At 59.2% G+C, this 13,081-nt stretch overlaps 1 protein-coding gene across 1 annotated transcript; it reads left to right on the top strand.

Annotated features, from left to right (window-relative positions):
• The first annotated feature begins 3,663 nt into the window (after nucleotides 1-3,663).
• On the top strand, nucleotides 3,664-11,704 carry LOC102127487 (serine protease 27). Its single transcript, XM_045382807.2, has 6 exons — nucleotides 3,664-3,773; nucleotides 7,350-7,376; nucleotides 7,994-8,156; nucleotides 9,511-9,782; nucleotides 10,149-10,318; nucleotides 11,317-11,704. The coding sequence occupies exons 1-6, from the start codon at nucleotides 3,728-3,730 to the stop codon at nucleotides 11,608-11,610; spliced, it is 972 nt and encodes a 323-aa protein (XP_045238742.2). The 5' UTR covers nucleotides 3,664-3,727; the 3' UTR covers nucleotides 11,611-11,704.
• Nucleotides 11,705-13,081: the final 1,377 nt, after the last annotated feature.

The raw sequence follows: 13,081 nt of genomic DNA, 5'->3' as shown, positions 1-13,081 counted from the left end.
CCCCTGTAGTCCCAGCTACTTGGGAGGCTGAGGCAGGAGAATGATGTAAACCCAGGAGGCAGAACTTGCAGTGAGCTGAGATCCGGCCACTGCACTCCAACCTGGGCGACAGAGTGAGACTCTGTCTCAAAAAAAAAAAAAAAAAAAAGAATGGACTTGAATATTAATAACTAAGGGCCGCTGGCCAGGTGCAGTGGCTCATGCCTGTAATCTCACTTTGAGAGGCCAATGCAGGCAGATTACATGAAGTTAGGAGTTTGAGACCAGCCTGGGAAATATGGTGAAACCCTGGCTCTACTAAAATTACAAAAATTAGCTAGGTGTAGTGGTGGGCACCTGTAATCCCAGGTACTCAGGAGGCTGAGGCAGGAGAATTGTTTGACCCTGGGAGACAGAGGATGGAGTGAGCCAAGATCACACCACTGCACTCCAGCCTGAGTGAGAGAGCAAGACTGTGTCTCCAAAATTAATAATAATAATAAGGGCATTTTTAGAAGTTGGATTATCTTCAATATTTAGTCATTAATTTTCTTTTAAAAATTTGGGAAACATTTTGCCTATTCCTCAAAAAATTAAATGAAGAATTCCCATTTGATCCAGCAATTCCACTTCTGGGTATATTCACAAAAGAATTGAAAGCAGTGTCTAAAACAGATATCTGTACACCCAAGTTCAAGCATCATTATTCACAATAGCCAAAAGGTGGAAACAGGCTGGGCACGGTGGCTCACGCCTATAATCCCAGCACTTTGGGAGGCTGAGGCGGGTGGATCACCTGAGGTCGGGAGTTCGAGACCAGCCTGGCCAATATGGCGAAACTCTGTCTCTACTAAAAATACAAAAATTAGCTGGCCGTGGTGGCATGTGCCTGCAATCCCAGCTACTAGAGGGGCTGAGACAGGAGGAACGCTTGAACCTGGGAGGCAGAGGTTGCAGTGAGCCGAGATTGTGCCACTGCACTCCAGCCTGGGCAACAGAGTGAGATTCTGTCTCAAAAACAAACAAACAAACAAACAAAAAACCATAAAAATCTTTCTGGATTTTAACGCCCTCTTCATTTGTTGGGTGGTTGCTGTGAGGAAGGGGCCTGTTCTCAGCCTTGGGTCCGTGGGCTCCAGGCACAGGGACATGGAGGCGAGTCTGGGTTCCTGATTCTCTAATCGCCGGCGTGGCTGTGCCTTGTTCCTCAAGATCCCAGCTTTCCCTGTCGTCCTCTTGACTTTTGTCACTTGCTTGAATTTTTTTTTTTTTTTTTTGAGACGGAGTCTCGCTGTGTGGCCCAGGCTGGAGTGCAGTGGCCCGATCTCGGCTCACTGCAGGCTCCACCTCCCGGGTTCACGCCATTCTCCCGCCTCAGCCTCCGAGTAGCTGGGACTACAGGCGCCCGCCACCACGCCCGGCTAGGTTTTTTTTTTTTGTATTTTTAGTACAGACGGGGTTTCACCGTGTTAGCCAGGATGGTCTCGATCTCCTGACCTCGTGATCCACCCACCTCGGCCTCCCAAAGTGCTGGGATTACAGGCTTGAGCCACCGTGCCCGGCCAACTTGCTTGAATTTAAGGCGGAGCCACCCTTAGAAGAATGGGCTTAAAAGGAGGGTTAGGGAGCAGACACCAAGGAACACAGAGAAAGGTGCCAAGAGGAAGTAGTTACCTGAGAGGCTCTAAGACTGCCTCTGAGAGCCCACCAGTGACCCGACCATCGGGTGCTGGAGAAATGTGGTCACCCAGACACTTTGAAACACTTTCTGTGGTTTATAATAATAATTATTATTATTATTAATTTTTTTTTTTTTGAGACGTGGTCTCACTGTCTCCCAGGCTGGAGTGCAGTGGTGTAATCTTGTGTCCCTACCATCTCCGCCTCCCGGGTTCAAGTGATTCTCCTGCCTCAGTCTCCTGAGTAGCTAGGATCACAGGCGCCCACCACCATGTCCGGCTAATTTTGTATTTTAGTAGAGATGGGGTATTTTGTCTTTCACCATGTTGGCCAGGCTGGTCTCGAACTCCTGACCTCAGGTGATCCGTCTGCCTTGGCCTCCCAAAGTGTTGGGATTACAGGTGTGAGCCACTGCACCTGGCCCATCGCGGTTTATAATTAGAGATTATCTGCTAAATGATGTCCTGTCCTCTCCCTCACACTGTGAGGTGAGGTCTGTTTGAGTCACGTCTGTATTCCCCAAACCTGGGACGGTATTGGGCTCAAATCCGTTCAGAAATGATTGACTGAATGAATGAATAAATGAATGAATACGTTTGAAGTCTCCTCTTCCCACTCCGCCCTCCCTCGTTCCCTCGTTCCCTCCAGCCCCCCAGGGACTGCCCAGCCCGCCTCCCACCCCCGACCCGGGAACTCCAGGGACTAGAGCGGGAGGGGCGGGGACGGTGGGAGGGGGCGGTGGAGGCGGAGAGGTGGGAGGGCAGGGCTAGGGAGGGCTGCTCAGGGAGCCGGAGCCGCGACCAGGAGGCTGGGAGAGCCCCGCCCGCGCCCCGGACGTCTGCGCCGCGCCCCGCGCCCACCAGAGGGCAGCACCACGACGCGCGCGGACAAGGCTGAGGCGGGAACGCCCTCACCCCCTAGCCCCGCCCGGAGCCGCCCGGGCCCCGCCCCGCCCACGAGTACACCCCCGGCGCCGGCGGGGAAACTGAGGCCCGGCGCCCCCGACCCCGCGGCCCGGCCCCACTCTGGCTCTGACGTCAGCTCCGTGCCCCAAATAACTTCCTCCCCGAGTCTCTTACGCCGCGGCGCCGCGCCCACAGCCAGGCGGCAACACCGAGACTGTCACCACGGCCCGGCCTTCCCGGAGCCGCTTCCGCCCCGCCTGGTGCCGGGAAGCACCCGTCCCACCCGAGGGACGGCAGCCGGAGCCAGTGTCGGCCACCTGGGCCGGGCTGACGCGCGCCTGGGGGACTTCTGGGGCCTGGTGTCCCGGGAGGAGGGTCGCTGGGGCCAACCCCGGACCCCGCCCCATGTCCCATCGCCTCCCCTGCCCTTGGCCCCACAAACACCCCTGTCCCTGACTTTCCCACCAGCGCTGCCTAGCCCCACTGTGTTCCGTCGGCGCTCAATAAAATACTGAATGAGGCCGGGCGCGGTGGCTCATCCCTGTAATCCCAGCACTTTGGAAGGCTGAGGACCGATCACGATGTCAGGAGATCGCGACCAGCCTGGCCAACATGGTGAAACCCCGTCTCTACTAAAATACAAAAAATTAGCCGGGCATGTTGGCGGGTGACTTTAGTCCCAGCTACTCTGGAAGCTGAGGCAGGAGAATGGCTTGAACCCGGGAGGCGGAGCTTGCAGTGAACCGAGATTGCGCTCCAGCCTGGGCGACAGAGCAAGACTTCGCCTCAAAAAATTAAAAAAATAAATAAAATAATAATAATGAATGAAGCTGGACGGACTTCGCGTGCACCGCGGTCAGCTTGGGGTCTGCTGGGTGTTCAGGGTCCAGGAACCAAGGCCAACGGCACCCTGCGCCGCGCTGACTTGAGGGGTTTGCCCGGGGGTCTCAGGGTTCAGGGCCAGGTCACAGAGGAGTCGGCTCTGGGCGCTTCCTTCCTGAGGAGAGGAGCTGGACAGGCCGGGCCAACGGGTTGGGCAGCATAGCCGGGCCTGTGCTCATCTCCAGCATAAAACTCCATTTCATGGAGCCTGCACCTCGCTCCTGCTTCAACACTTCTGCCACCGCCGACCCCAGCCCTGTGCCCCAGCCAGGCCTGAGGACATGAGGCGTCCCGCTGCGGTGCCGCTCCTGCTGCTGCTGTGTTTTGGTGAGTGACAAAGGTGCAGGGTCGGGGAGCTGCAGTCGCCCAACAGGCCCCGCTGCACTGCCTGAGGCTTCAGCTCAGCCCCCTACTCCCTGGGACAAGCCAGGGCTGTGGGGACAGGCCATCCCTCCTGCCCCTGAGCAGGTGGGAAGGCTCTAGATGTGTCAACTGGGGAGCCCAAAGTGGGGAGGGCAGGGTGGGAGGTGTGCACACAGGCCGCAGAGGACCCCACTGCCATAACTGGGCAAGGCCTCCTCCCATGCCTCTCCGTGGGCTCTGGTGTGCCAGTTCTGGCCAGGCTCCCTGCTTCCTGCCACTTCATTCTCTCCAGCCTCTCCCCCCATTCTCTAGGTGAGGACAGAAGCCTCGTATGTGCAGGATGTGAACTCAGGCTCCAAGTGCCTGGACCATCATTCTTGGGGTGGGAGGGTGGCCGAGCCAGGGCTGCTGCCTGTGCCTGGAAGCCCCAGCAGGCTGGCTGCGGGCTCAATAGAGAGCTGGGGGCAGGGGGTGCAGGTGGCAGAGGGCCCTATCCCCTGCTGACAGAGGAACTGGCAATGCGCCACTGTGCCGTCTCCCAGTCCTGGGTCAGGGATAGCAGGTGCCAACCAGGGGGCCCCACCTGCCAGGTCCTCCCTGCAGGTCAGGACACTCTCTGTCAGGGAAACCCTCTCACATTCCTGGGCTAGCCTGGCCAGCCCGGCAGCCACCACACTTCCCTGTCCTCAAGTCACCTCCCAGGGCTGGGTCGGGTCATCCCAGGCTGCAGCTTAGCCAGGACTCCTGGCTTCCTAGTTCTCCTGGGCAGGAGGGCACCAGAGTGGCCCCTCTGGCCCGGCCTCCCCCACCCCATCCCCCCCAGCTTCCCAGCACAAGGATGATGGTGCCTTCTGAGCGAGCCATCTGCACAGAAGGTGGAAGGCAGTGACTGCCCCTGAGCGGGGTGAGGAACCAAGGTCATTGCCAAAACTCTTGGGCAATGAGTTTAGCAGTTGGTTCACCAACAGCTATGACCAGAGGCTGGACTCCTGGATGCGTCCTCACCCCCAGCCCCAGGGTGGCACCCCCACCAGGTCTTTGGCTGGCACCCACTAGAGTCCTAGGCTTCACCATCCCCACCAGCTACCAGCGAATCACAGGCCCAGGCCCCAAACAATGCTCCCGACATCCCCGGCACCCCTGTCTGTTGCTTCCAGCCCCCACAAGGCGCCCACCCTGGAGGGCTCAGCTCTCCACATCACCCATTTCCGATCAGCCCCCACAGCCACACTTGTGTCTCTCCACACATTTCCTGAGCTCAGGTCCCCCAGACGCAGCCTTTGCCTTCTTGGAGCTCCTGGGCTAAGATAAGACTTGATTCTGGCTCCAGGGTGTTGTAGGCAGAGCTCCCATCAGAAGGACAGAGAGCTAGAGAGAGAGTATGGGGCTTCCAAGATAGACAATGCAAGCAGCAAGGAAGGCTTCCTGGAGGAGGCAGCATTCAGTTGGGCCTTGATCTCTAGATCAAGACTAGGACTTGGCTGGGCGCCGTGGCTCACGCCTGTAATCCCAGCACTTTGGGAGGCCGAGGTCAGGAGATCGAGACCATGGTGAAACCCCGTCTCTACTAAAAAATACAAAAAATTAGCTGGGCGCGGTGGTGGGCACCTGTAGTCCCAGCTACTTGGGAGACTGAGGCAGGAGAATGGCATGAACCCGGGAGGCGGAGCTTTCAGTGAGCTGAGATTGTGCCACTGTACTCCAGCCTGGGTGACACAGTGAGACTTTGTCTCAAAAAAAAAAAAAAAAAAGAAGACTAGGATTTACAGAGACTAGGGGAAGGGCATCCAGATTGTGGGGTGAGGGGAGCAAGCACTCACAGGCCAGAAGACTCTGCCTAAATGAGAAGTACAGGGTTACTTCAGGAAGGAAGGATCTGCACGGGGAGGAGGCATCGCTGGAGGGGGCAGTGCTCAGGCCGGGAGCATAGAGACACAGCTTCTGCAGACTCCCAGAGGGTGAGAAGGCCTGACAGTATGCGCTCTTCTGCAAGCAGGATCCTCAGGCTTGGAAGGAGCAAGGGGTCGGGGTTGGGGGGGGGGGTCAGGGAATAACCCTCCTGGGGGTGTTTGCATTTTAAAAGGGCACCTAATTAGCACAAATTAATGAGCAGAGCATCCAGGGCAGACTCTCCATTTCCCGTTGCTCCTGACCCCGCATCTGCAGGGGACCCCTTTGCCTGCCCTGCACCTTCTCTACCTCCTCCTCCTGCCCATCCATAGCTGCCCCCTCGCAGCTTGCTGCCTTATTGTCCAGCACCCCCCAGGGGTGTCTCTGCCCACCAATGGTGTTGGGGAAGGTGCCCCCCAGACTGTGAGCCAGACAGGAAGGAAGAGGATGCCGTAAAAACCCTCGGGGTGCTTGAGCACTCCATGGCCACTTCCTGTCCCCACAGCCCCTTGACTTCAGGGAACTGGTTATCTTTTCCAGGCGGAGCGAAGACATGGTCCATAGCAGCCAGGCTGGGTCCCAGAAGGCACTGGAGGTTAAGGGGAAGCTGAGGGCCGAGATGTGGGGAGGTGCCTGTTCTAACCCCCCGCCCAGCTACGGGCAAATCTGCCCCCACAGAAGCAGACGCACGGAGTGCAGGGGTGGTGAGAGGACTCAAGGCCAGGCAGTTCCAGGCTTTGCTACCCCTGGGGCTGTACACTGTGGTCCTGACTGGGGTCTCCAAGCTGGGGTAGAGGCTCCAGTGTTTGGTTAAAGGCCCAGCAAGAGGTCCTTTGTGTCCTCGGTGTGGGAGGCAATGTCCCATCCTTGGTTCCCCTGAACGATCCCATACCTTACTTCTCTTCCTGGCCCCTCACCGTATCCGCCCCAAAGTCCCCCTTGCACAGTCCAGCAGGGGGTCCTGGGTCTCGCCTGCAGAGCCTGCTGCATGCCTGGGAGAGGGGTCAGCTCTTGGGACTCTGGAATCTTGACAAGGCTGATCTCTGGTGGCCAATGCAGACCACTGTACCTTCTCTACCCCCCTGAGGCCAGGGAGAAGCCTGTGGGGCTCAGGCCTCAGCCTCAGGACCAAAGTGAGACTTGGGGAAGAAGACCTGCCCATTCTGGAGCAGACTGTGAGAGAGCCTGGGCAGCTCAAATGCAGAGACAGTTCCTGGGCCTCTTCTGCTCCAAGCTGTTCCAGGAGAAAAGGCCAACCCCACAGTGTCAGGGCTGAAGGCTGGACCCTCCCCAGAAACTTCCAGACAAGGATGGGTGGGGAGTGTGGAGAGAGAGAACCCTTGCCAGGATGAGAAGGGGACATCTAGCCTGGGGATCCCTTCACTGGCACCTCCTGACCGGCTCCCCATGTGGCAAGGAGCATCCACCCTTGCAGATAAGCTCTGGCCCATGGGCCTGGGCCTGAGCATATGGCAGAGCCAGCCCTGGGGGGAAACTGCAGGCCCTTGGGCTCTCCTGTGAGGTCCCTCTGTGGACTGTCCTTCTGGAGTCCTCCGGAGCAGGGGAGGGTCAGTGGAGAGGGGCTGCATGGTTGGGGAGGGTAGGCCAGGCTGCACCTGGCCTGGCTGATCACCCTCTCCTCACTTCCAGGGTCTCAGGTGGCCAAGGCAGCAACAGGTAAGCACCCAAGGCCCTGGGGTGGGAGGGACAGGAGCCGGCTGGACTGAAACAGGGACACTCACACCGAGAGGGAATTTGGAACGCAAAGGGCACTGGAGAATTCCAGAGGAGGGGAAAGTGGGGGCTGCGTGGAACTGGAGCCCAGAAAGGAGAGGAGGAGGAAGGTCCACATGGGAGCAGGATGGCCAGCACAGAGCATTGAGGCGCAGCGCAGGACAAGGGTGGCGGGGTCTGAGGATCACCCTGAAAAGTGACCGGCCCCCTCTGGGTGGCTCCCTTGCAGAGGGCATGACACCCGTTCCATCCTTCCAGGTGCCTGTTTGGGTCAGGCCCTAGGACAAGACCCTTCCCGGGTTATCTCAGTGTCTCTGTGGCCCCCACGAGGCAGCTGTTAGGTTGCCCTTCCCCGCAAGGAGAGCCAGACTCAGGGGGCAACTAGGGAGGGTCTGCCTGTATCCCAGGCTGCCCAGAAGCTCAGGCCTCGGACTTCCCCAAGGTCTTCGGGCAGGTCAGGGGCAGGAGGGCCGAGGACTGGAGTGTGAGGCTGAGGGCTGAGCCTCGGCCATGGAACCAGCCCCAGTGAGCGCCCCCACCCACACCCCATGCTCCCCCAGCCTGTGAGCACACCAGGATGCTGAACCGAATGGTGGGCGGGCAGGACGCGCAGGAGGGCGAGTGGCCCTGGCAAGTCAGCATCCAGCGCAACGGAAGCCACTTCTGCGGGGGCAGCCTCATCGCGGAGCGGTGGGTCCTGACGGCCGCGCACTGCTTCCCCAAGTGAGTCCGCCCGCCCCTGCCCCCGCCCGCAGCGCTGACAGCGCCCCGCGCGCGGCCGGTTCAGCACCGCGGACAGCGCCCGCCGCGCCAAGTCCTGCGGGTGACCTCCCTGGGGGCTCCTGGTCCAGCCCCGCCTCCTTTCCAGCCAGATGCTTCCCTTAGGTCCAACCCCAGGGCTAACTTCCAACTGCAACCGCTGCTCCCGCCCGCGGGAGGCGCCTCGCACGGCCTCCAACCCCCTCCATCCCCTCCACCCACTCCCTGTGGGTCCCTGCGGAAGCCGCCGGCAGGTTCTGCACACAGGCCTGTCCTGTCCTTTCCCCATCCCGCATACACCTCAGCTCCACGACACTCTTCCCAGGAGGAACTCTGCTCACAAAGCCCAAGGACCAGACAGAATGGCCCTTCCTCCCCTCACCCACATGAGCCACCCCAGAAAGCCCTGAGCAGAGGCCAGGCCACCCAGCCCTCTGCCGTGTATGAACCACCTGGCCCCACACCTTCTGTGTGTCTCAAGTTCCTCACCTCACACCTCACCACCACAGCTCTAATTATTTTAAACCCCACATCTTTTTCTTTTTTCTTTTTTCTTCTTGATCTTTAAAAGAGTATCATGACAAAAAACCCACATCTTAAATTCAGATACTCATGGCCAGGCACGGTGGCTCATGCCCATAATCCCAGCACTTTGGGAGGCCAAGGCAGGCAGATTAGTTGAACCCAGGAGTTCAAGACCAGCCTGGGCAACATAGCAAGACCCTATCTGTACTACTTAAAAAAAAAAAATACCCAGGTGCAGTGGTGCCTGTGGTCCCAAGTACTCAGGAAGCTGAGGTGGGAGGATGGCTTGAACCCAGGGGTTGGAGGCTGCAATGAGCAACAATTGTGTCACTGCTCTGCAGCCTGGGTGACAGAATGAGAACTCTGTCTCTAGGGGGAAAAAAAAAATCAGAAACTTGGGCTGAGAGAGGGCAGGTCACCTGCCAGAGGCCCACAGGTGGTGCTGGCCCTGCTGCACCTGGAGGGTGGTTCTCTCCCAGCCAGCCTTTCGGGTAGGCACTGTGGCTGTCCCCATAGCACAGATGCGAAAGCTGCGTCACAGAGAACTTGTTAGGTGACTTCCCCAAGGTCACACAGCGGCCAGGGGTGGAGGTGGAAATCTGAGGAGGGCGGTCTGGCTTCAATGTAAACATGCATCACTGCTACACCTGGTTGTCCTAGAGATGGCTCTCAAAGACAGCATGCAGAGAGAGGTGTGGGGCACGATGGTGGCCAGAGAAGGAGCCCCAGCCCCTCCCGGGCCTGTCCCCACATGAGGGGCAGCCTCACACGGCCTCTCTGCTTCTCCCGCCAGCACCTCTGAGACGTCCCTGTACCAGGTCCTGCTGGGGGCAAGGCAGCTAGTGCAGCCAGGGCCGCACGCTGTGTATGCCCGGGTGAGGTGGGTGGAGAGCAACCCCCTGTACCAGGGCATGGCCTCCAGTGCCGACGTGGCCCTGGTGGAGCTGGAGGAACCAGTGTCCTTCACCAATTACATCCTCCCCGTGTGCCTGCCCGACCCCTCGGTGATCTTTGAGACGGGCATGAACTGCTGGGTCACTGGCTGGGGCAGTTCCAGTGAACAAGGTAAGGAAACACGGCTAGGAAATAATGAGGGATGTGCCTCAAGAAGGCCCAGGGCGGCTTGGGGGCCACTCTGAACCCACAGTCTTCCTGTTGCTGTATTAATACACACACCCGGTCTCTGTTCACATAGGTGGGGCTGAGGGGAGCAGCAGCAGACCCAGAAGGAAGAGGGGGTGAAGGGAGATGGGGACAGAAAGGGCCCAGCCTGCTGCCTGGAAGGAGGGAGGATGTCTGCCCCACAGTGCCCTAGGCCAGAGATAGTCTAAACATGAGGAAAGGGCAGGCAGGAAGGAGTGGTGGTTCCCGAGGCCGTGGGTTCTTGATGAGGAAGTCTGTTGAGCCCCGGGCCGTTCTGACCCTCCCCAGACCGCCTGCCCAACCCGCGGATCCTGCAGAAACTCGCTGTGCCCATCATTGACACACCCAAGTGCAACCTGCTCTACAGCAAAGACGCCGAATTTGGCTATCAACCTAAAACCATCAAGAATGACATGCTGTGCGCCGGCTTTGAGGAGGGCAAGAAGGACGCCTGCAAGGTGGGAGCAATGTGGTGTCCAAGGGGACTCAGTCCCCGCCTCCGGGCCCAGGGCAGGGTGGGATCATGCCCTGCTCCATGGGCTGTGCATTCCACCAGCTGAGCAGCTTGCTTCGAAAAAGCAGATTCCGGGCTGGGCGCGGTGGCTCATGCCTGTAATCCCAGCACTTTGGGAGGCTGCAGCAGGCGGATCACGAGGTCAGGAGATCAAGACCATCCTGGCTAACACGGTGAAACCGTCTCTACTAAAAATACAAAAAATTAGCCAGGCGTGGTGGTGGGTGCCTGTACTCCCAGCTACTTGGGAGGCTGAGGCAGGAGAATGGCATGAACCTGGGAGGCAGAGCTTGAAGTGAGCAGAGATCGCGCCACTGCACTCCAGCCTGGGCGACAGTGAGACTCTGTCTCAAAAAAGAAAAAGCAGATTCCTGGACCCCATCCCAGGAGTCAGTGGTTCTGGGGTGGGGCACAGGAAACTGCATTTTCTTTTTTTTTTTTGAGACAGAGTCTCGCTCTGTCGCCCAGGCTGGAGTGCAGTGGCCGCATCTCAGCTCACTGCAAGCTCCGCCTCCCGGGTCTACGCCATTCTCCTGCCTCAGCCTCCCGAGTAGCTGGGACTACAGGCGCCCGCCACCTCGCCCGGCTAGTTTTTTGTATTTTTTTTTAGTAGAGACGGGGTTTCACCGTATTAGCCAGGCTGGTCTCGATCTCCTGACCTTGTGATCCGCCCGTCTCGGCCTCCCAAAGTGCTGGGATTACAGGCTTGAGCCACCGCGCCCGGCCTGGAAACTGCATTTTCAACGCACACACCCCCTAGTTGATCTGGGGACACTAAAAAAATAGGCACTCTAGTCAATCGACTGGCAGGAGAGGGGGAGCCAGGCATGGAGGCTCTGGGATGGAGAGGAGTCCAGTGTGGAGCTACATGCCTCCTGTGCGGCTGCAACTGAGTCTCCGGGAACTCAAGGTGGGCTGACAGTGCCTCTGCATCCCCCACAGGGCGACTCGGGCGGCCCTCTGGTGTGCCTCGTGGGTCAGTCATGGCTGCAGGCCGGGGTGATCAGCTGGGGTGAAGGCTGCACCCGGCAGAACCGCCCAGGTGTCTACATCCGTGTCACCGCCCACCACAACTGGATCCATCAGGTCATCCCCACACTGCAGTTCCAGCCAGCGAGGTCGGGCGGCCAGAAGCCAGACCCTCGGGGCCAGGAGCCCCTTGAGCAGAGCTCTGCACCCAGCCTGGCTGCCCACACCATCCTGCTGGTTCTCCCAGCGCTGCTGTTGCACCTCTGAGCCCCACCAGACTCATTTGTAAATAGTGCTCCTTCCTCCCCTCTCAAATACCGTTATTTTATTTATGTTTCCTCCAATAAAAACCCAGCCTGTGTGCCAGCTGCCCACGTGGGGATCCTTGGGCGACCCCAGCTGGTGAGGAGCTGTGAGTTGCAGAACAAGGCCCAGGCGGGAGATGTGGAGGGCTCTGGTCATCTTTGAATCAGCGGAAGGGAGCTGCAGCTGGTGTCTGAGGGGAGGGCGGCACCAGAGCATGGGACCCCTGTCAGGCGCCTCGCACAGGAGGCCCCCTGCTGCCACCTGTTCCTCTGTTCCCTCACCTCGAAGGCCGCCCCAGGGTGGACACTGCGGACAGCGACAGACACATGTGGAAAGGCCCTCAGGGCCATGCAGGAGCCGTGCCTGGGGGAGAGGAGGGCATGGAGGGGCTGGCTGGGCAGGGGCACCTCAGCCTCCCAAGCCTGCACTTCTGGCCCATGTCTTGGTGCCACCCAACTTCTCTTAACCACTTCAGCAGGAGTGGTGACAGTTGTCCCCTCGGGTGGGTGCCCACACCTGTGCTTTCCTGCTCCTGGCACCCTTTGTCTCCGTGTCCTGGTGTCTCCCCTTGACCCTTGGCTCCTCTTCCTCTGCCCCATTCTTCAGTCTCCACCCCCATGCCGGAGTCCAGAGCAGCACGTGGTGGCAAGGGGGTTAGGCTGGACATGCGCACGAGTACATCACACCCACACACACCTGTGCACATGCACACAGGCACTGTGGCCTGCACAGTGCCAGGAAGAAATCAGGCCCGGGGTATTCACCGAGGAATCAAACCAACACCCACTCAGCAAGCAGCTGCTGGGGACCAGCCCTGGGGACACCATGGGGAGCAAAACAGAAGGAATTCCCCGCTGGGCCCAACCCACCTCCCCAAGGGCTGCCCAGTGGTCCCCATGGGCTATTTCTTGCACTCATCCAGCCCAGGGGCGGGCGGGCAGGTCTAGGGGGCCTGTGTGCACAGCCCCATGGTGGAGCAGATGCACAAAGCCCAGGCAGAGGGAGAGACAGGCCCGGGGAGCAGCAGCACTGGGTGGTCCTAGCCGAGCAGGGACTGGCCAGGCCTCGCAGCCTTGGAGAGCCCCCAGTGAACCTGCACCCTGCTCTGGGCTGTGCAAGGAGCCCCATGCCCCCATGGTCAGGGGGAGGCTACAGGTTAGATGGTCTCAGGAGGGCAGCCCCTGCTTTGTGCTGAGATCCCAGACCCAGGATGTCAACAGGCGGATGCCCATGGGAGGGGAGCAGAAAACACTCTCTGCAGAGACTAGGGGTTAAGAAGGGAAAACAGGTCTATTCCATGCAATTAACAGCTCCCACGAAGCACGCTGTGAGAAGGACGCTAGGAAGGGACCAGTCCAGGTTGCCACAGGTCGCTTTTCCACCCTGGGGCGGGGGTGCAGCTCAGACTTTGCACGCTGCCACCAAGCAGGGC

This window comes from Macaca fascicularis, chromosome 10, assembly GCF_037993035.2.
Source record: "Macaca fascicularis isolate 582-1 chromosome 10, T2T-MFA8v1.1".
Classification (NCBI taxonomy): domain Eukaryota; kingdom Metazoa; phylum Chordata; class Mammalia; order Primates; family Cercopithecidae; genus Macaca; species Macaca fascicularis.
This window is presented reverse-complemented; position numbering and strand designations above follow the sequence as displayed.